Here is a 22,663-nt window from a genome sequence, read left to right as displayed (position 1 = left end):
CTGGGTGCTCTGGTTTCCTCCCACAGTCCAGAGATGTGCAGGTTAGGTGGATTGGCAATGCTGAATTACCCACAGTGCCCACGGATGTGTAGGTTAGGTACATTAGCCATGGGAAATGCAGGCTGACAGGGATGGAGTAGGGGAATGGGGATGGGTCTCGGTGGGATGCTCTTTGGAGGGTTGCTGTGGGCTTGTTGAACTGAGTGGCCTGTTTCCACACTGGGGATTCTATAAAACTAGCTTCTCCTGAACTCGTGAGAGAGTGAGTTTATCAATTGCTAAATGCAACAAGTCATAAGGCACCACAAATATGCACAAGTTAGAAACAAGAAATTAGCTCAAAAACCATAAAAGTTAAAAGGGATACGGATACTTCAGCCTTTGGATTGTTTGTGAAGAATAGAAAGTGGGATGTTGTGGCCACTAAGTTGGGCGATCCCCGTAATGTTGATATGAATTCAGCAGTTAATTTTGAGATTCTTGTTGAAATTCTTTTGACCTTGTTTCCCTTTTGACATTGCCCAGGTTTGCAGAGCTCAGAGCAAGAGATTTTCTTTTCTTCTTACCTGCAGCATAGGGCGATGAAACGGCTGTCCCAGAGCTGTGACCTCCGCAACTCCTGAGACCACACGAGCACATTCGCCCAGGAATACACACGGACTGATACGAAAGAACTATCGGGATAACAATACTCAGCGTGGTACTGGAAAAGACAGCATGTACAAACAGAAAACAGCTGTAAATAGTGTCAAGGGGTGAAATCAAGTGATAAAGCGAAATTCATGGCTCTTTGCTTGCGTGCTCATTGTATTCAGAACAAAATCAACAAATTAATAGCACATTTCTAGGTTGACGGGCATGATTTTATAGCTATTACAAAGACATGGTTACAAGGAGATCAACACTGGAGCTAAGTGCGCAGGGCTAGACGACATTCCAAAAAGACAGGCAGGAGGGAAAGTGACTGTAAGCAAAGAAATTAGTATGAGAGCAAGAAACGATCTTGGATCGGAAGATGTAGAATCCAATTTTATTTATTTGTTAATGGGAGGAGGACATCCCTAGCTACGCAGTGTTTATTGTCCATCCCTAATTGCCCAGGGGACAGTTCAAAGTCAATCATATTGCTGTGCGTCTGCAGTCACATGTAGGCCAGATCATGTAAGGGTGGCAGTTTCCTTCCCTAAAGCACATCAGTGAACCAGGTGAGTTTTTCTGACATTTGGCAATGAATTCATGGTCATCATTATATTCTTAATTCATGATTTTCTTTTATATTGAATTCAAATTCCACCATCTGCTGTGCTGAAATTTGAACACAGGTCCCCAGAATGTTATCTCAGTCTCTGAATTAACAGTCCAGCAATAATACCACTAGGCCATTTCCTCCCCCATTGTGGAACAAGAAAGCCTGTAGCTGACTCCCACTTGGGAAAAACAGTGAACCAGGAGCTTCTTAAATGGGCGATCGCATCTCCTTACATTTTAAGACAGCCATGGATAATCAGGACCTTGTGGGAAGGGACGAAATTGGGGGAGGGAAAATTACATCAGTGTTAGGTAGGAGCTGAGCAGTATTAATTGGGAGGAGCTTTTATTGAACAAGTCAACATTTGATCCGTGGGAGTTATTTCAAGACCTACTCTTCAGTTCAGAACTGGCCTATTCCAGGGAAGGAGGAATGACAAGGATGGCAATCTAAGGACGTACGGACATAAGAAATAAAACAGGAGTAGGCCATCTGTCTCTTCCAGCTCGTTCCGCTGATCTTTTTTGCGGACTCAGCTCCACTTACCCTCCCATTCGCCATAACCCTCAATTCCTTTCCTGTTCAAAGATCTATCTGTTTTGGCTTTCAAAACATTCAACAAGGGAACCTCAACTGTTTCAGTGGGCAGAGAATTCCACAGATTCACAACCCTTTGGATGAAGAAGCTCATCCTCAACTCAGTTTTAAATCTGTTCACACTTATTTTGAGGCTGTGCCCCCGAGTTGGAATTTCGCCCATCAGTGGAAACAATTTCCGATCCATTTGTTTCATAATTTTAAAAGTTTCTATTAGATCACCCCTCATTCTTCTAAATTCCAGTGACTGCAATCCTAGTCTCCTCAATCTCTCCCCATACAGCAACATTTTTAATTCTGGAATCAACCTCGTGAACCTCCTTTGCACCCCCTCCGGTGCCAGTACATCCTTTCTCAAGTGAGGAGACTAAAACTGTACAAACTACTCCACACCAAGCCTCACCAGCACCCAAAACAACTGTAGCATACCCTCCCGATTTTTAAACTGCATCACTCTCGCAATGAAGGACACTATTCCATTTGCTGTCTCAATTACCAGCCGCATCTGCAAACTACCTGATTCAGACACAAGGCTGCCCAGCTCCCTGTAGGAGCAGCATGCTACAATTTTTCACCATTTTAGCAAGACTCCATTTTTCCATAATTACTAACAAAATGGATACCCTCACATCTACCATCATTGGACTCCATCTGCTAGACCCTTGTCCATTCACTTAAACTTTCTGCATCCTTCCGCAGATTTTCATCGTCCTCTTCAGACTTTACTCTCTCACTCATTTTAGTGTCATCTGTGAACATAGAAAAATACAGTGCAGAACAGGTCCTTCGGCCCTCGATGTTGCGCCAACCTGTGAACGAATCCAATTCCATTCCCTCACACTATCCCATCATCATCTATATGCTTATCCAAGGACTGTTCAAATGCCCTGAATGTGGCTGAGTTAACTGCATTGGCAGGCAGGGCATTCCACGCCCTTACCACTCTCTGGGTAAAGAACCTGCCTCTGACAGCTGTCTTCAATCCATCACCCCTCAATTTGTAGCTGAGCCCCCTCGTGCAAGCCAACATCATCATCCTAGGAAAAAGACTCTCACCGTCCACCCTGACTCATCTTTCTCTGATCGTCTTGTATGTTTCTATTAAAGGCCCTCTTAGCCTTCTTCTCCCCAATGAGGACAGACTCGAGTCGCTCAGCCTTCTCTCATAAGACCTTCACTCCAGACCAGGCAACATCCTGGTAAATCTCCTCTGCTCCTTTTCCAAAGCTTCCGAATTCGTCCCGCAATGGAGCGACCAGAACAGGTCGCACGAGCGTTTTGTGCAGTTGCAGCATGACATCACGGCTCTGGAACTCAATCCCTCTACCAATAAAGTCTAACACACCGTATGCCTTCTTCACAGCACTATCAACATGGGTGGCAACTTTCAGAGATCTGTGTACATGGACGCCAAGGACCCTCTGCACATCCGCACTACCAAGAATCTTTCCATTGGCCCAGTATTGTACCTTCCTATTATTCCTCCCAAAGCGAATCACCTCACATTGAACTCCATTTGCCACCTTACCGCCCAATTTTGCACTTTATCCAAGTCTCCCTGCAACATGCGACATTCTTCCACATTGTCCACCACTCCACTGACTTTAGTGTCATTTGCAAACTTACTGACCCATCCACCTATGCCTGCATCCAAGTCATTTATAAAAATGACAAACAGCAGTGGGCCAAAAACAGATCCTTGAGGCACACCACTAGTCACCGGACTCCAGGCTGAATATTTTCCATCAAACACCACTGGTTGCCTTTTTACCGAAAGCCAGTTTCTAATCCAAACTACGAAATCTCCCTCAATCACATGGCTCCATATTTTCTCCAATAGCCTACCATGTGGAACCTTATCAAAGGCTTTCCTGAAGACCGTGTACACCACGTCAACGGCCCTTCCCTCGTCCACATGCTTGGTCACCTCCTCAAAATCTCCATGACGTTTGTGAGACACAACCTGCCCTTGACAAATCCATGTTGACTATCTCCAATCAAATTGTTGCTTCCGAGATGATTATAAACCCGATCTCTTATAACCCTTTCCAAAACTTTTCCTGCAACAGACGTAAGGCTCACTGGCTGTAATTGCCTGGCTCATCTCTACTGCCCTTCTTGAACAAGGGCACAACATTTGCAATCCTCCAGTTCTCTGGTGTTAAACCTGCAGACAATGAGGACTCAAAGATCAAAGCCAAGGGCTCCGCCACCTCCTCCCGAGCTTTCCAGAGAATTCTCGGAAAAATCCTCTCAGGCCCAGGGGATTTATCTAGCTTCACACCTTCTAGAATTGATAACATCTCCTCCTTACTAACCTGAATCCTTTCAAGTCTAATAGCACGTATCTCAGTCGTCTCCTCGACGATATTCTCCTCTTCCTCAGTGAAAACAGATGAGAAATATTCATTTAGCACCTCTCCGATCTCTACCCGGTCCACACACAACTTGCCACTTCTGTCTTTGATTGGCCCTATTCCTACCCCAGTCATCCTTATATTCCTCACATACCTTGAGAAAACTTTACAGATCTCCTTTATTCTACCTGCGAATGACTGCTCAGGACCCCTCCTTGCGCTTCTTAACTCTCTCTTTAAATCCTTCCTTGCTCATCTGTAACTCTCCATCGCATCAACTGATCCATCTCATCTCAACATCACATAAGCCTCGCTCTTCTGCTTAACTCGAGATACAATTTCTTTAGTAAACCACGGTTCCCCTACCTTATCACTGACCCCTGCCTGACAGGGATGTACCTATCAAGGACACGCCATATCTGTTACTTAAACCAGCTCCCCATTTCGATTGTCCCCATCCCCTGCATTTTGCGACCCCATTCTTTGCCTCCTAAGTCTTGCCCAATTATAATTGCCTTCCCCCATCTCTAAGTCTTGCCCTGTGGCATGTTCCTCTCCCACTCCATCGCTAAACTAAACGTAACCGAATTATGGTCACTCTCTCCAAAGTGCTCATCTGCCACTAAATCAAACACCTGGCCTAGTTCACTGTCAAGGGCCAGATCCAGTGTGGCCTCCCCTCTTGTCGGCCCTTCGAAGTACCGTGTCGGGAAACGCTCCTGCGTGCATTGGACGAAAACTCATCCATCCGACGTACGAGAGTTACAGCATTTCCAGTCAATGCTTAGGAAGTTAAAGTCTCCCATAATGACCACCCTGTTCCTTTCACTCCTGCCCAGAATCGTTTTGCCACTCCTCTCCTTCAGATCCCTGGAACTTTGCAGAGGCCTATTAAAAAACTCCCAGCAGTGTGGCCTCTCCTCTCCTGTTTCTGACATCAGCCCATCCCACCTCAGTAGACCAGTCCTCCTCAAAAGATTTTTCAGCCTCCGTTATACTGTCCTCGACAAAAAGCCACACCTCCCCCTCTTTTCCCACCTTACCTGATCTTACTCAAAGATCTGAACCCTGGAACCTGCAACATCCATTCCTGACCCTGCTCTATCCATGTCTCCGTAATGGCCACAACATCGAAGCCCCAGGTACCTATCCATGCTGCAACCTCACCTCGCTTATTCCGGATACTCCTGGCAGTCAAGTAGACACACTTCAATTCAGCTTGCTGTTTGCCAGCACACTCCTGTGACACTGAGATCCTGTCCATGTCCTCTCTATTCTCTTTCTCCTGTGTACTGAAACTACACCACAGTTTCCCACCCCCTTGCTAAGCTAGTTTAAACCCACCCGAACAGCACTAGCAAATTTCCCGCCCAGGATATTAGTGCCCCTCTGGTTCAAGTGGAGACCGTCCTGTTTGTACAGGTCCCACCTTCCCCAGAATGAGCCCCAATTGTCCATGTACCTGAAGCCCTCCCACCTGCAGCATCCCTGCAGCCACGTCTTCAGCTGAAATCTCTCCCTGTTCTTTGCCTCGCTATCACTTGGCACGGGTAACAAACCAGAGATAACCACTCCGTTTGTTTGAGCTCTCAGCTTCCAGCGGAGCTCCCTGAAATCCTGCCTGACGTCCCTATCCCTCTTTCTACCTATGTCCTTGGTACCTGTGTGGACCATGGCTTGGGGCTGGTCACCCTCTCCCTTCAGGACCCTAAAGACACTATCCGAGACAACACGGACCCTAGCACCTGGAGGCAACGCACCAATCATGAGTATCTTCGGTTCCAAACAAGCCTTCTATCTGTCCCTCTAACTATTCAGTCCCCAATGACTAACACTCTCCTCCTATACCCACTTCCCTTCGTTGCAAGAGCGACAGACTCTGTGCCAGAGACCTGCACCCCAGTCAGTATTGAGGTAATGCCTCATCGTAAGGAGGTCAGAATTGACGGAGTGGCAAATATTTAGAGGGTCAGTACTGAGGCAGTGCACAACCGTCAGAGGGTCAGTGCTTAAGGAGAACCCCATTATCAGAAGGTCAACACGAATGGAGAGTCACATCGTCAATGGTTCAGTCCTGAGGAACACTTCATTATCATAGGGTCAGTCCTGAGGCAGTGCTTCATTGTCAGAGGGTCAGTATTAAGGTTTAGAATTGAGGGAGTGCTATCTGATTATGTCACTCTGACAACGAGGCACTGCCTCAGGAATGAGCCTCTGACAATGAGGCACTTTCTCAGTTCTGAATCTCTGACAAGGAAGCATTCCCTCAGTGCAAACCCTCTGTATTGACCCGATGTCAATGAGGCACTCGCTGAGTACTGACCCTCTGACAAAGTTCCAATAGCTTACTACTGACCTTCTAATCATGTGCCCCCTACCCCATTTCTAAATCTGTTACATTGAGGGCACTGCCTCAGAACTGGCACACTGGCTATAAGGCAGTCCGTAAAGACTGACCCGCTGATCATGAGGCTGTCCCTCAGTTAATGACTCTCTAAATATGAGGCACTCCCGTAATTCTGACCGTCAGGAGCTACCTCAATGTTGACTCACTGATATAGAGGCACTGCCTCAGAGTTGACATGCTGACGATGGGGCACTTGCTCAGGACAGACCCTCTGATAGAGCTGCAGATTTGATATTAGAGCAGTGATGCACCGCGAGCAGGTCAGTATTAAGGGAGTGCCACACAGTCAGTGGACCAATATTAGGGGAGTGCCACACTGTCAGAGGATCACTCTGAATGGAGTGCTGCACTTGTGGTGAGTGAGTACTGAGGCAGTGCAGCAGTTATTTCAGAGAGAGTGCTGTATTGTCAGAGTTTTGCACTGAGGGAGTATCACACAATCAGAGGTCCAATATTAAGGAAACACTGCACTGTTGGAGGGTTGATATAAAGGGAGGGCTGCACTGTCAGAGGGTTAATGATGTGGGAGTGCTGAAATATCACAGAATCAGTCCTGAGAAGTGCTGCACATTCAGAGAGTTAGTGCTGAGGGAGTGGTCTAATGTGAAAAGATTGATATCAAGGGGCACTGCCGAAGGATCAGTAGTGCAATACTGTCAGAAAAACAATATTGAGTGAGTTCGGCTGTGTCAGTGGATCAATATTACAGGATTGCTGCACGATCCACGTATCAATGTCAGACGGTCAGTCCTGAGGGAGTGCTGCACTGTTGGAGGGCCAATATTGAGTGTGTGCGACACTCAAGAGGATCATTTTGTTGGACTTGTGCACTGTCAGAAGTTCAATTGTAAGCAAGTGCCACACTGGTAGCGGGTTAATATTATGGGAGTGCTGCACTGTCAGACGGCTAAAGATGAGGGAAAGCTCATCATCTGACAGGGCATCACTCCCTTCAGACGAACCCTCAGGCAGTGCAGCACTCCAACAAGTTAGTTTCAGAGGCATGTTGTCCCATCAAATTGACCCTCTGAGACAGGAGCATGCACTAAATATCGACCCTCTCACAATGCTGCACTGCCTTAATATAGGCCCTCTGGCAGGGCGGCTCCCTTTCAGTACACACCTTCCGACAGCACAGCACTCTCCCATCATTGACCCTCTGACAGTGCAGTACTCTCTTAATACTGAATGTGTCACACTGCACAACTCCATTAAAATTGACCCAAGCAATCCATGAATATTTGCCCACTGACAGTGCACCTCTTCCTCAGTTCTGACTCTCTGACAGTGCAGCACTCCCCGAAATACTGTCAGAGGGTCAATACTGAGAGAATGCTGCACTGTCAGAGTCAGCTCCCTGCAGTCCTATCAGATGTTCAGTATTAAAGGTATGCCGCATTGGGAGTGCGTGAGCGTCAGTGAATTCTGCACTGCAAGAGGGTCAACAATGAGGAAGAACTGCAATGTCAATGTAACAGGGTCAGAACCGAGTGCCTCACAATCAGAGGGTCAGGATTGAGGTCAGAATTGAGACAGTTATGCAGGATTAGAGTGTCAGTGCTGTGGTCGAGTAGCACTCAGAGGGTCAGTACCGAGGGAAAGCTTCATTGTCAATGGATCACTTCTGAGGCTGTGCTACTTCGTCAGAGGGCCGTATGAATGCGGTGCCTCATTGTAATGGGATAAGAATTGAGGGAATCGCACAATCGGAGGATCAGGACTGAGGTCCTGCAGCACTATCAGCAGAGGGTCACTACTGATGGAGTGCCTTATTGTTAGAGGGTCAGTGCTGAGGGAGTGCATCGTTGTCAAAGGATCAAATTGAGATGATGCCTCATTTTAATATGGTCAGTTTGAGGTAGTGCAACACTGTCAGGGGGCCAGGAGTACTGAGGAAGTGCTGAAAATCCCCATGATTAAGGGAAGACCCTCATGTTTAAAATGTCAAAACAGAGAGAGGGCATAATGGCCAGAGGGTCAGTTCTGAGTTTGTACCTTGTTGCCAGGCGGCTAGTTATGAGGGAGTACCGAATCTCTGGGAGTGACTAATCTGTCAGAGAGTCAGGACTTGAGGGACTGCTGACCGTCTCTCAGTGCTGTAATTCCCCAGCACTGACCCGCTGGCACACTCTTACTGTTGACCCTCTCAGAGGGCAGTTTCCCTTCGTACTGACTCCCCTCAGTGTAGCACTCCCTCATTGCTAACCCAACTCTGTGTAGCATACCATTAACATTGACCCTCTGACAGTGCAGTGCTCTGTGATGACTCACTGTTCTGACAGTGCAGTTCTCCCTCAGTAGTGACACTCTGACAGTGCAGCACTTGCTAAAAATTGGCCTTCCGACAGTGTTGAGCTCACTCATTGATGACACTGACAATGCAGCACTCCCTCAGTACTTACTCTGCAACACTTCAGCACGTGCTCATCATTGACCCTCTGACAGTATTGCAGTCACTTAATATTGAGCCTCAGTCCTGGAGCACTGTCTGAAGATTGACCTCCTGACAGTGAAGCTCTCCCTTAATATTGACCCTCTGAGAGGGTGACTTGCTCTCAGTGCTGACCCTTCAGTGGTGTCGCATGACTTACCACTTTCCCATCACCACCTTATGCTACCGCTCCCCCCACCAGCCCACCGCATCAACATCATCTTTCTGAAATTGTTGCATTCCCTGAATTTTAACACACTGATAATGCAGAATTCCTTCATTATTGACCCAATGAGAACATAGCAGACCCTTCTTCTTGACGCTCTGACAGTGCAGTGCTCCCTGAAAAGTGGCCCTCCCTCAGTGCAGCACTCCCGTAGTAAAGAGCTCCCCCCCGGCCCGACCCCTATTCAGTGCTGAGCTGCACTCAGTGCTGAACCCCCCGACCCCGAGTGCTGACCTCCCGTAAGCTGAACCACTACAGTGCTGCACTCCCTCATTGTTGACCGGCCACTGAGTGCACATCCCCGCTTAGTGCAGCTCTCCCACTGTGCTGACTCCCCCTCAGTGCTAACAACCCACAGTGCAGTACCCCCTCAGTGCTGACCACTTGCAATTCTGACACCGCACTCCTTGTCAAGGAGACAGAATCAAGGCAGTGCGACAGGATTAGAGTGTCAGTGCTGTGGTACAGTAGTACTCTGAGGGTCAGTACACAGGGAAAGATTCATTGTCAATGGGTCAGTTCTGAGGCTGTGCTACTTTGTCAGAGGGCCATACTAATGCGGTGCCTCATTGTGGGGTTGACACTGAGGGCGGTGTGGGTGAAAAGAATGAGAGTGTTGCACTGAGCAGGGACAGCATCGAAAGAGTGCTGCACTGAGCAGGGTCAACACTGAGGGAGTGCTGCACTGAGGTCGGGTTAGCATTGAGAGGTGGTCAGCACTGAGGCAGTGATGGGGTGTTCGCACTGAGGGAGTGCTGCACTGAGGTCGGGTTAGTATTGAGAGGTGGTCAGCACTGAGGCAGTGATGGGGTGTTCGCACTGAGGGAGTGCTGCACTGAGGTCGGGTTAGTATTGAGAGGTGGTCAGCACTGAGGCAGTGATGGGGTGTTCGCACTGAGGGAGTGCTGCACTGAGGTCGGGTTAGCATTGAGAGGCGGTCAGCACTGAGGCAGTGATGGGGTGTTCGCACTGAGGGAGTGCTGCACTGAGGTCGGGTTAGTATTGAGAGGTGGTCAGCACTGAGGCAGTGATGGGGTGTTAGCACCGAGGGAGTGCTGCACTGAGGTCGGGTTAGCATCGAGAGGTGGTCAGCACTGAGGCAGTGATGGGGTGTTAGCACTGAGGGAGTGCTGCACTGAGGGGTACTCAGCACTGGGATGGTGTCAGCACTGGGGAAGTGCTCCATGAAGGGGGTTTCAGCCATGAGGGGCGAGTTTGCACCGAGGGGGATCCAATATGAAGGAAGTACTGCACTATCTGACGATCAATAATAAGGGTGTGCTCCACTCTCGGAGGGTCATTCTTGAGGAAGCACCGCGTTGTTGGACAGTCAGTACTGAGGGAGTGTTGCATGGTCAGTGTCATCACTGCGGGAGCTCTACACTGTTGGAAGGTCAATACTAAGAGTGTGCTGCACTGTTAGACAGTCAATGATGAGCTAGTGATGCATGTGCGACATTCCCTCAACTCTTATCCCATTACAATGAGGCACTGCATTAGTATGGCCCTCTGACAAAGTAGCACAGCTTTAGAACTGACCCATTGATCATGAAGCTTTCCCTCAGTACTGGACCTCAGAGTGCTCCTCAGCCACAACACTGACTCTCTAATCCTGCAGTACTGTCTCAATTCTGACCTCAGTCCTGACCCTGTTACATTGACATTGCAGTTCTTCCTTACCATGGACACTCTGGCCATGGGACAACACTGTTGGCCCTGTTGCAGTGCAGAAGTCACTGACACTCACCCTCTCCCATACCTTCAATACTGAATGTCTGATAGGACTGCGGGCAGCTGACTCTGACAGTGCAGCATTCTCTCAGTATCGACCCTCTGACAGTAATTAGGGGACTGCTGCATTGTCAGAGAGTCAGGACTGAGGAAGGGCTGCACTATCAGAGGGCAAATATTAATGGAGTTGTGCACTGTCACAAATTCAATATTAACAGAGGGCTGCACTGTCAGAGAATCAATGATGACGGGGCAGTGCGTTGTCAAAAGACCTGTAATAAAAGGCATGCGGCCTGACAGAGGGACCAAACGGAGAGCTTCACTGTGAGAGGGCCAACATTAGTAAATGCTCCAGTCTCAGAGGGTCAATGTGATGGGAGAACATCTCTCTGACATTATCTTGTTGGCGGGTCAGCGCTGACGTAGTGCTGCACCGTCCGAGGGGTCGGAGAAAGGGAGTGATGCACGACCAGGTCATCAGGGAGTGCTGAAGTGAGGGGGTCGTCAGCGATAAGTGGGTGAGCTCTGAGGGAGTGCAGCACAGTGTGGGGTCAGCACTGCGGGAGTGCTGTTCTGAGGGGGATCAGGACTGAAGGGGGTCAGCACTGAAGCAGGTCAGCGTTGAGGGAGTGCTGCACTGAGGGGTTCAGAATAAAGGGTATGCTACACTGAATGGGTCAGAAATGAGAGGGGGGTCAGCACTGAGGGAGAGCGGCACTTGAAGATGATCAATATTACTGTGTCCTGCACTGTGAAAGGGTCAGTATGAAGGCAGCACTGCAATATCAGAGAGGCAATGATGAGTGTGTGCTGCACTGCTGAAGGGTTAAATTTGAAGTGGTGTCCCACGGCCAGAGTGTCAATGGTAAGGGAGCATGGCATTCTCAGAGTGTTATTGCTGAGAGAACACCAGTATGACGGAGGGTTAATTCTGTGGCAGAGATGCACCGTCAGAGAATCAGTCATCAGAGAGTACGCAGTGTTGGAGGGTCAGTACTGAGGGAGTGTTTCACAATCTGAGCGTCAGTTGTCTGGCAGTGCTGGAAAAGCTCAGCAGGTCTGGCAGCATCTGTGGAGGCAAAAACAGAGCTAACATTTCGGGTCCAGTGACCCTTCCTCAGAACTGTTCTGAGGAAGATCCCCAGTTCTGAGGAAGGGTCAATGGAATCGAAACGTTGAATCTGTTTTCTCCTGCACAGATGCTGCCAGGCCTGCTGAGATTTTCCGGCAACTTTCTTTTTGTTCCCGACTTACAGCATATCCGCAGTTCTTTTGTTTTTTATGTCTGGCAGTGCTTGTTTGCTTGTGACCTTCTGAAAGCACAGCACACCCATAATCTTGGCCCTGTGACAGGCCAGCACTCCCTCAGTACTGATCCTCCAACAATGGAGCATTCCTTCAATACTGACCACCAGCGCAGCACTTTATTTCTGAGAGTAGTCTGAAAGAAACTACCTTTGCTTGCCGAGAGACACAGGGAAAGCAAGTGTGTATTCTGTAGGTGACTCAGGATGCATTGTAACCTTAACAAGTCAAACAGTATTTCAGATTAGTTTATAATTAAAGATTATTCCAACTGTCTTCCTGGAAAAGTACAGTCCCTACAACATGGGGCTGATACTAATACACTCACTCAGAAGTGACCCTCCAGCAAAGCAGCCCTGCCTCAGAACTGACCCTGTGACAATGAGCTACTCCATCAGCAGTGAATCTGTAATCACGTGGCACTCCCTCAATTCTGAAAACATTACACTGAGGCACTCCTACAAAGGCCTCTGCGTTTTAGGGATTATTTACAGTCATCCCTGTGTTTTACAGGTTATTGAAAGGGGTCACTGTTTTCAGGTTTATTTTCACCCTCCAATCTTGCAGCACTCCCTCAATTCAGGCGTGTAGCAGTAATGTCTCCAGACTGAATCTTGAAAAGTGTTGCAAACCCTCAATTCTGATCTGCTCAAAATGAGCCACTGACTGAGTATTGGCCTTCTGACAAAAAGTCACTTATTCAGAACTGGCCTTCTGACAATGTGACACTCGTCCACATCTGACCCTCCAGCAATGAGGTACTGCCGCAGAACTGATCCGCTGACAGTAAAGCACTGCCCCCTCAGTTCTGACCCTCTGACAGAGCTGCAATACTTCAGGACTGAACTTCTAATCATCTTGTACTCCATCAACTCTGAATCCAATGCACTGAGGTACTGATTCAGTATTTACAGTCTGCTCCTCATACACCCTCAGAATTGACCCTAAGGCAATGTGACCCTGCCTCAGAACTAACTCTGTGACAATGAGGCACTTACTCAGCGCTGAATCTCTAATTGTGTAGCACTCCCTCAGTTTTTAGGCACTCCTTCCAGACTGGCACACTCTCAAGGCTGATCCTGCAGCAATGAGGAATTGCCTTTCAACACAGCCACGAACAACAAGGCCCTCTTTAGGACAGTGTCTGATAACGAGGCACTCACTTGGTTCTGAGCCTCTGACAATGAAGCACTTGCTCAAGTCTGACCACATTAAAATGAGGCACCCTCAAACTGATCTGAAACACCTCAGTTTCGACCTTCTGATGGCTCTGAAATGCCTCACTTTATATCCTCTGACCGGTCTTTTAATTCTGACACAATTACAGTGAAGGTCAGCCTCCGTGCTGACACTCGGAGTACATCACTCCCTCTGACAGTGTTGCACACCCTGTGCATCACTGACAGTTTCAGCGTTCCCTTAATATGGACCAACTCACAATGCAGCACTCCCCTAACATTATTATTTATATTGACGATCTGACAGTACAGCCCACCCCAGTGCTGACCCTCCGACAGCGCAGCATTCCCTCATTACTCACCCTTTGATACTGTAGCCCACCTTTGGTAATGACACTCAGTGTCACACTCCCTTACTATCGGCCCTTGAGCAGTGCAGCACTCCCTCAACGATGACACCGTAACGATGCAGGATTCCCTCAGTCCTGGCTCTGCAACAGTCAAGCATTCAATCAACACTGACCCTCTGTTAGTGCAGCACACCCCTAATATTGATCCTGTGACAGTGCAGCACTCCCTTAATATTGGCCTTCCGACAGAGTGGCACTTTCTTGACGAAGACACTCTGACAATACAGTTTTCCCTCATTGCTGATCCTCTGGCAGTGCAGCATTCTGTCATCATTGGCACTTTGCCAGTGGAGCTACATGCTTCTTTTTGACCCTCCACAGTGCAGCACTGCCTCTCTACTGACTCCACAACATTAATATTGATCCCCGAACGGGAGGTTCTCTTTCATACCCACCCCCACAAAGAGAAGCCCTCCCTCATCTTTAACCCTCTGACAGTGCAGCACTCCCTTAATATTAACCCGCTGCCAGTGTAGCACTCCGTTACAGTGCAGCCCTCCCTCAGAACTGACCGTCTGACATCCATACACTGATAGTGTCGCAATTCTGTAATATCGACCCCCACCGACGCAGCAGAACTCTCTCAATATTGGCCTTCGGACAGTACTGCGCTACTGATCCTTCGGCGGTGCCTCTTGATATCAAACCTCTGACATTATAGCACTCCCTCAGTACTAACTCTCTGAACGTGCAGCACTCTCTCAGGTCTGATTCTGCGCTATTTCAGCACTCCCACGTCATTAACCCTCTGACAGTGCAGCACTCCCTTTATATTATATTATATTTATCAACTCTCCAACAGTGCACTATTTCCTTAATATTGGACCTCTGATTGGACAAGCTGACAGCATCTCATGTTCTTTATCGACAGAGAGTCAGTTCTGTGGTAGTACCTCATTGGAATGGGTCAGAGTGGGTCGAATCAGTCCAACCCCAAACCTAACCGCGGCTTCAGGCCTAAGCCTAGCCTCAGGCCTAACACTCACCCTCAATCTAAGCAGAAGCCTCAGCCCCAAACCTAAATGTGGTCTGAGCTCTAACCCTAACCATAGACTCAGCCCTAAGCCTAACCTCAGTCTGAACCCAAAACCTCTCCCGAGCCCTACCCCGAACTCCAAACTTAACCTCATTAGTAACCCTAACACAAGTCTCATCCCTCACCCTAACTCTACCCTCATCGAAAACCTAGTCCAATCCTCACACCTAGCCCCTAGCCTTGGTCCTAACCCAAACCCTAACCCTCGCCACCCTCTCACGCTAACCCTCATTGAATTAGTGAGTACTGAGGTATAGCAGCACTGTCAGAGCATCAGAATAGTGGGAGTGAACTGTTGTCAGACTGTCGATACTGAGGTAGTGTCTCATTATAGAAGGGTCAGAATTGAAGCAGTGCCACACTAACAGAAACTCAGTACTGAGGTACTGCAACAGAGTCATAGAATCTGAACTGTGGGCGTGCATTATTGTCAGAGGGTCATGATCTGAGGCAGTGTCTCCTTGTGAGAGGGTCAATACTGACAGAGAGCCTTCCTTGCCTGACGGTCAGTACTGAGGCACTGCTTCTTTGTCAGGGGGTCTGGAGGGACAGTGTCTCATTGTTGGTCAGTCCAGTGTGAGGCAGTAGCTCATTGGTGGAGGGTCAGTCCTCAGGGTGGGCGGATGATGTGGAGGTGCTGGTGGTGGACTTGGGCGGACAAGGTTAAGTATTGACACTCTGCTACAAATGCACTCTCTCGTTCTGACCCTCTGATAAAGGCAAACTCCCTAATTGCTGACACTCTGCCAAGTAGGCACTGGCTCAAACAGACCCTCTGACAATAGGCCACTGACCCTCTGATAGAGCTGCAGTACCTCAGTGAGGCAGTGGCACTCCTTGAATTCTGATCCCATTACAATCAGGCACTGCGTCAGTACTGACGCTCTGCCAAAGAGGTACTGCCTGAAAACTGATCCGATGACAATGAGGCACTCCATCAGGACTTACCTCTGACAGTGCTAGATTACCTCTGTACTGACCTTCTAAAATGGGTGGCACTCCTTCAATTCTGACCCCCTTACAACATAGCCCTGCTGCAGTGCCGACCCTCTGACAACAAGGCATTCTCTGAAGCCTGATCCCCTCAAGATGAGGTCATACTTCAGTATTAACACTGACAGAGAGTCACTTCCTCTATATTGACCCTCTCATCGTGCGGCACACCCTCAGTTCTGATCTTACGACAATGGGGCACTTTTGACCAGCAGACAATGGTGCTCTCCCTCAGTTCTGACACCTCCACAGTTCTGCACTACCTCTGTACTGACTCTCAGTACTGACCCTATTCTGATCCATTACAATGAGGCGCTGCCTCACTTGTGGCTGTATAGCAATGATGCACTCCATCGATTCTGCGCCGCACACAGTGCTGTAATACTTCCGTACTGCCCTGTAATTGTGTGGCACTCACTTAATTTTGACCCCCTTACACTGAGGCTGTGCCTCAGTATTCACCTCTGAAAATAATGCGCTCCTTCAGATCTGGCCCTCTGATGCTACTGCAATAACTTCGTCACGTGGTTAGCTTCAATGCTGATGCCATTACACGGAGGCAGTTTCTCAGAACTGACCTTCTAACAATGGCACTCCCTTCGGACGGTCAGATACAGCCACACTACCTCTGTTTTGACCCTCTCATCACGTGGCAGTCCCTCAATTCTGAACTCCTCACAATGAGTCGCTAACTCAGTATTGACCCTCTGACAAAGAGGCACTCCCTTAGGGCTGACCTTGCACCAATCAGATACTGCCTCACACCAAACCCTCTCGAATAATGAGGCACTGCTTCAGTACAGACCCTCTGACAAAGACGCACTGCCTCAGAACTGACTCTCCAGCTATGGCGACCGGCCACAAAACGGACCTGCTGACAATGAGGTACTTCCTACCATCTCGAATCATGTGGCATATCTCTAATCCTGTGGCCCTCTCTCAGTTCTGTCGCCATTGCATTGAGACATTCCCTCTTCGTTGATCCTCTGAACTCCCTCAAGACTGACCATCCACCGTTGATGCACTACCTCAGATCTGACCCACTGACAGTCCTACAATCTGTCACCATTCCATGTAGCATTCCAGCAATTCTGACCCCATTTCAATGAGACGCTGTTTCAGATGGTCACTCTGAAAACGAAGCGCATTCTCAGGACTAAATCTCTGAAACTAAAGCACTTCCTCAGTACTAACTCTCTGGCAGGCAAGTATTGGGGGTTAGGTTAGGGCTGAGGTTAGACTTGGAGCTTAGGCGAGGGTTGGGGTTGAGGCTAAGCGTTAATTGGGGCTGTGTGTTACGGTTCATTTTAGGGCTGAGGCCATAGCTAGTGGTAGGGCTGAGACTAGATGTTTGGTCTGAGGATCAGCATTAGGGCTGAGGGTAGGGAGGGTTTACGCTGAGGATAGGGTTAGGGTTAGGGTTAATGCTGAGGTGAGGGTTAGCCTGAGGCGAGCGTTTGTATGGGTTTAGGGCTGAGGCTGGGTTTAGAGTCAGGGTTCGGGCAAAGAGACGCTGCCTCAGAACTGACCTGCTGACAATTATCCAGTACCTTAGGTACTGATGAGCTAATAAAAAGGCCCGCTCTCAGCACTGACACTGCAGCAATGAAGTCTTGCCTCACAACTAACTCACAAAGGGCTCATAATTGAGCAAGTGCCGAATGATGAAAGGGTGCGGACTGAGGTGTTGCACAACTGCCTGAGGGTCAGAACTGAGGTATTGCATCATTATCAGATGGTCAATACTGCAGCAGTGGCCCACTGTAATAGGGTCAGAAAGGTCATACTGAGGTCTTGCAAGATAGGGTCAGAACTGTTGGAGTGATTCATTATCAGAGGGTAGGCACTGAGGCATTGAAGCATTGACAGAGGGTCAACACACTGTCTGTATTGAACATGTGGCAATAATGTTCTGACTCCAAAACATCAAGGCACTCCCTCAAAACTGACCCTTAATCCTGACCCGTGCACAGCGCTGCATTGCCTCAGTCGTGATGCTGCATTCGTGTGGTACTAGCAGTTCCAACCCCATGAATAGGATGGGCTGAAGGGTAACATTTCTTGATATTTGAGAAATGGTTGACTTTGAATGAGTCCTGTCAGCATTCCTGTTTTACAGTTAATTTTATTTCTGTAACTGGTTTTTTTCTTTGCCAAGTCGTTTGTTACACCGGAGCAGAGGGAGCATTTTGTTCCTCGGCACTGGACGTCATCTCGGAACGAGACCGCGAACGGTGCCAGGAACAACCTCAGCCTCCAGGCCAGCCGTTGATCGAGGGGTCCCTCACGGCCACAAGAACATGAGGCTTATTCTTTTTTACTCTCTACTTGTTATTCTTTTTAATTACTCTTTCTCCATCTTTTATTTCCTCAATAAATGTTCATCTTTCAGAAAATTGGCAAGCATTCCTTTAACTGCACTTGATAGAATCACTAAAGAACCACCTCGATGCACGCTGTCATCAAAAACACACCATTATTCTGAGGCACTGCCTCAGCATTGATCCTCTGACAATATCGCACTCCCACAGATTTGACCCTTTGACAACGAAGCAAGGCCTCGGTATTGAAGCTCTGACAATGCTTCAATCCCTCAGTTCTGACCATCTGACAAGGAGGCACCTTTATTTCTGACCCTCTCACAGTAGCAATATCTCAGGACTGACCTTCTATTTGTATGGCATTGCCTCACCTTAGAATGAGGTGTTGCCTCAGTCTTGACCTTCTGACAATAATGCACTCCCACAGTTCGGACCCTCTCATATTGCTGCATTTCCTCAATACTGACACTAAAAATGTGTGGCAGATCTTTAGTGCTGATCCTTTTACAAGGAAGCATTGTCTCAGTATTGACCATCTGACAATGATGAACTCTCACAGGGGTCAGGACTGAACCCCTGTCAATGAGGCACTTCTTCAGTGCCCGCACTCATTATTCGCCTTCTGACAAAGCTTCAATACCTCAGTACTGACCCTCTCACAGGGCCGATCTTCTGTCAAATCTAGAGAATTAATACAGAGGAGGAGTCTCTTATTAGAGGGTCTGCCTGAACTCTTGGTTGAAGTGTTCAATAAATTGCTACAACCTGAAAGAAGTAATTCTTCCCTGAATTAATAGGCAACCAATTTGAAAATGTGGCCTCTGGTCGTAAAATCTTTCACAAATGGGAGTAATCTCTACGGATATACACTATCAAGCCTCTTAAGAATCTTAAATGGCGAAAACATAAGATTTTTTTCAATCTTATAAACTCCAATGAATGTAGCCCAACTTTCCTAAGCATAGCAATCCCCTCCGCCATTTCCGAAATCAACCCAGTCAACATGAGGTGTCCGGCCTCCGCAGCACTCGCTCTGTGGCTGTACGTGACTTGTAAGTTACCATCCTGCTGCTACGACTCTACTTCTATTTACGATGCAGTCCTCTGTCCATCCGAACAAACTACCCTTGAACACATGGGCTCTTTTCATTTGAGACACCTTATGAGCTGTACCTTATCAAATGCTTTGTTGAAATCTCAATGTACTACATCAACTGGTGGTCCTTCGTCAGTAATGTTTGTAACCTTCTCAAAGCACTGTAGCAAGTTTGTCAAGTATTATTTCCCCTTTATGAAAGGATGTTAACTCTGTAGGATGTGAAAGCACACTCAGTACCCTGTTATTTCATCTTTCATTGCCGGCATGAACATCTACCCAGGTTGACCTAAATTGGCAATACTTGCTTACTATTTTGTCCAAGTATCTTTGGAATAATGGTGTTATGTTCACAATCTTTCAATCCTCTGAGAATTTTCCACAATCTAAGGATTCTTGGAAGATTATCATCAGTGCCTCCATTGTATCTGCAGCTGCGTTCTTCAACATGAGAGGATACAACTCATCACACCCCTTGGATATTTTCTGTACTGATTGGAGTTAAGTTTGGAATTCTGTGCAGTGACATTCACTTTTAACAGTTTGCTAAATACTACCAGGAACAGAAATTGCGATCCAGCTGCAACTAAACTAAAGCTTTCAGCACAGAAGGAAGTCTTTCAATTCATTATGAACCTATTAACTCCTGAAAAGGGCAATACGATTTGCCTCAGTCCATAAATGTTCTTTCTCCAACATCCTGAGATGCATTATCCGTATTTCTTCAAATTTACCACAGAATCTGTTTCACTCACCCTTTCAGCAATACGCATGACAACAATTCGGCATTTTTAGTCCCCCTGTAGCCTCCGTTGCACACGTGCATTGTTAGATGATTATTTATTTGTGTGCCTGCTTTTTTGCTCGAATGGATAAAGGTAAATTTCTGTTCTTTTGTCATCAGAACTATTGCCTCCACACTCTCATCTTCCTTGTTTTATCCTGTGCTGGAATATTTAATTTGTTGACATATCTGAAATATGTTGTTGAATGGATCGGGTTTTGTAACATTGCATTCCCCATAGGCCATCTGCCGATGCTGTTGCTTGTTCTAACAGTTATTATCTCGCAGAGTGGAAAATGCAGTTTGAAAGCAATGGAACGTTATCGATGAAGAAGTTGATGCATAAATTGCTGCGATCTTCTAAACTACAAACTCACCTTCAATTCTTTCTCGGTCAGAGCATTATGCCGGCACACATGAATCGTTTTCTCAATGGGACTTCCAAAACCATGGAATTGCATTTGCACGTTGATTCTTCTTCCCTCTTCAGAAATGCAAAGTAGTATCGTGATGAAGCTTCCACGGCGATGATTGTGTCCTTCAATGAACGGAAAAGTGACTCTTAGATTCATGGAAATATTTCACTACTTCTATAGACATGAAAGGCAAACATTCTCCCTGCAAATGACCCAGTCTCATTTTATCGTATCTTTCTGATTTTACACGCCATTGGATAATCATTGCAGTGTAACAGAAATGTTGATCATGGAAATTTATCACTGTTTTCATAAATAATGGCAAATTTTCAACATCTTGCAATTGTATGAAGGCTCAGTCTCATCACACCTCGCCTGCTGCACAAAGACATTCTTGCACTGCTTTGAATCTAAGGGCTCAAACAAAACACAATCATGACACAAATGCATCAACACACTACTTTCAATAGGATCTGATATCCTTGCCAGGCACTGGAGGGGTTGCGGAGACTGGTGAGTGGACAAAGTCGTTCCTCTGTTCAAGCAGGAAAACAGGGACTTTCCAGGAAACTACAGACTGGTGAGTGTCTCATGTCTCAAAAGTATGGGCTAATAAGGGACAGCCAGCATGGCATTATGCGGTGCAGGTTATGTCTTACCAAGTCAGTTGAAGTTTTCAAGGAGGTGACAAGGGTGATCAATTCGGGTAGAACAGTTGATAACATATACATGGATTTTACGAACGTTTTTAACAAGGTTCCTCGTGGTATGCTCATCCAGAAGATTAGGATCCATGAGATCCATGGTGACTTGGCCTGCCCAAATAAGGCAGACGGTAGCGGTGGAAGGCTAACAAAGATAACACAGTGTAGGGCTGGAGGAACACAGCAGGCCAGGCAGCATCAACAATGTCAGCTTTCCTGTTCCTCTGATGCTGCCTGACCTGCTGCGTTCCTCCAGCTCCACACTTGGTTAACTCTGATTCCAGCATCTACAGTTCTTGCCGTCTCAGTGGTGGAAAGCTGTTTTTCTGGCTGCAGCTCAGTGACGAGTGGTGTTCCGCATCGATGTGACTTCTGCTGTTTGTGATATATGTAAATGTCTTGGTGGCAAATGTGGACGGGGGGATGAGTAAGTTTGCAGATGATATCAGGACCAATGGACTTGTGGACAGCATGGAAGGTTGTCAAAGGACACAGCAAGATACAGACCAATTGCAAACTTGAGCGGAGAAATGGCCGATGGAATTTAATCTGGGCAGGCATGAGGTGTTGCATTTTAGGAGAACAAGTGTTAAGGAAAGGGATACACAGTTAATGGCAGGACCCCAAACAGCAGTGATGTCCAGAGGGATCTTGGGGTCCTCGATCATAACTCCCTGACAGTAGCCACACAAGTAGACAGGGTGGTCAAGAAGGCATATCGCATGCTTGCCTTTATGCTGAGGGAAACTCAGTGCAAGAGTCAGGATGTCACATTGCAGCTTTACAAGACTTTGGTGAGACCACACAGAGTATTGCATTCAATTCTGGCCGCCACATTACACTAAGGATGTGCAGGCTTTGGACAGGGTGCAGAAGAGATTTACCAGCATGCTGACTGGAATAGAGGGTGTGAACGAGGAGGAGGAGCTGGAAAAACTCTTCGTTTTCTCTGGGGCAGGAGAAGCTGAGGGCAGGCTTGATAGAAGTCTATAAAATTAGGAGATACATAAATACAGCTAACGGTCAGAAAATTTCTCCCCCGGAGTTGAAGTGTCCACTATTAGGGGGCATGCATTTAAGCTGAGAGGGGGGCAAGTTCAAAAGAGATGTGAGGGGCAAATATTTCACACTGAGCATGTTAAAAGTGTGGAATACATTGCCCGGGGTGGTAGTGGATGCAAATACGATGAAAGCATTTAAAAGGGTCTTTCAGTTAAGTGCACGAATATGCAAGGAATGGAGGACTATGGATCAAGGACAGGCAGAAAGGATTATTTCATTTGTTGTCATGTTTGGCCCAACACGGTGGGCCAAAGGGCACATTCCTGTTGCTGTCGTGTTCCAAGTTTTATGCTCACTTGTATCATGATTACAAAAAGTAGGATTGGGAAGAATTTTTGAGAAGCGTTTGAGAACATTATT

At 47.4% G+C, this 22,663-nt stretch overlaps 1 protein-coding gene across 6 annotated transcripts in view; it reads right to left on the bottom strand.

Annotated features, from left to right (window-relative positions):
- LOC132207461 (utrophin-like) overlaps positions 1-22,663 on the bottom strand; it is a 59,027-nt gene that overhangs the window by 18,761 nt on the left and 17,603 nt on the right. For 4 of the 6 annotated variants that reach the window (XR_009443477.1, XM_059643082.1, XM_059643083.1 and 1 more), the window contains exon 3: positions 567-703. The exons of 1 other annotated variant lie outside the window; for it this stretch is intronic. Coding sequence is in view for 3 of the 5 variants with exons in the window: in XM_059643082.1 (XP_059499065.1) it covers positions 567-703 (137 nt within the window). In the remaining 2 variants the exon portion in view is untranslated. Of the gene's footprint in view, positions 1-566; positions 704-13,843; positions 13,973-20,498; positions 20,660-22,663 lie in introns of all 6 variants that reach the window. One more of the 6 variants, XR_009443478.1, reaches the window with a different exon arrangement.

This window comes from Stegostoma tigrinum, chromosome 47 (assembly GCF_030684315.1).
Source record: "Stegostoma tigrinum isolate sSteTig4 chromosome 47, sSteTig4.hap1, whole genome shotgun sequence".
In the NCBI taxonomy this organism is placed as follows: Eukaryota; Metazoa; Chordata; class Chondrichthyes; order Orectolobiformes; family Stegostomatidae; genus Stegostoma; species Stegostoma tigrinum.
This window is presented reverse-complemented; position numbering and strand designations above follow the sequence as displayed.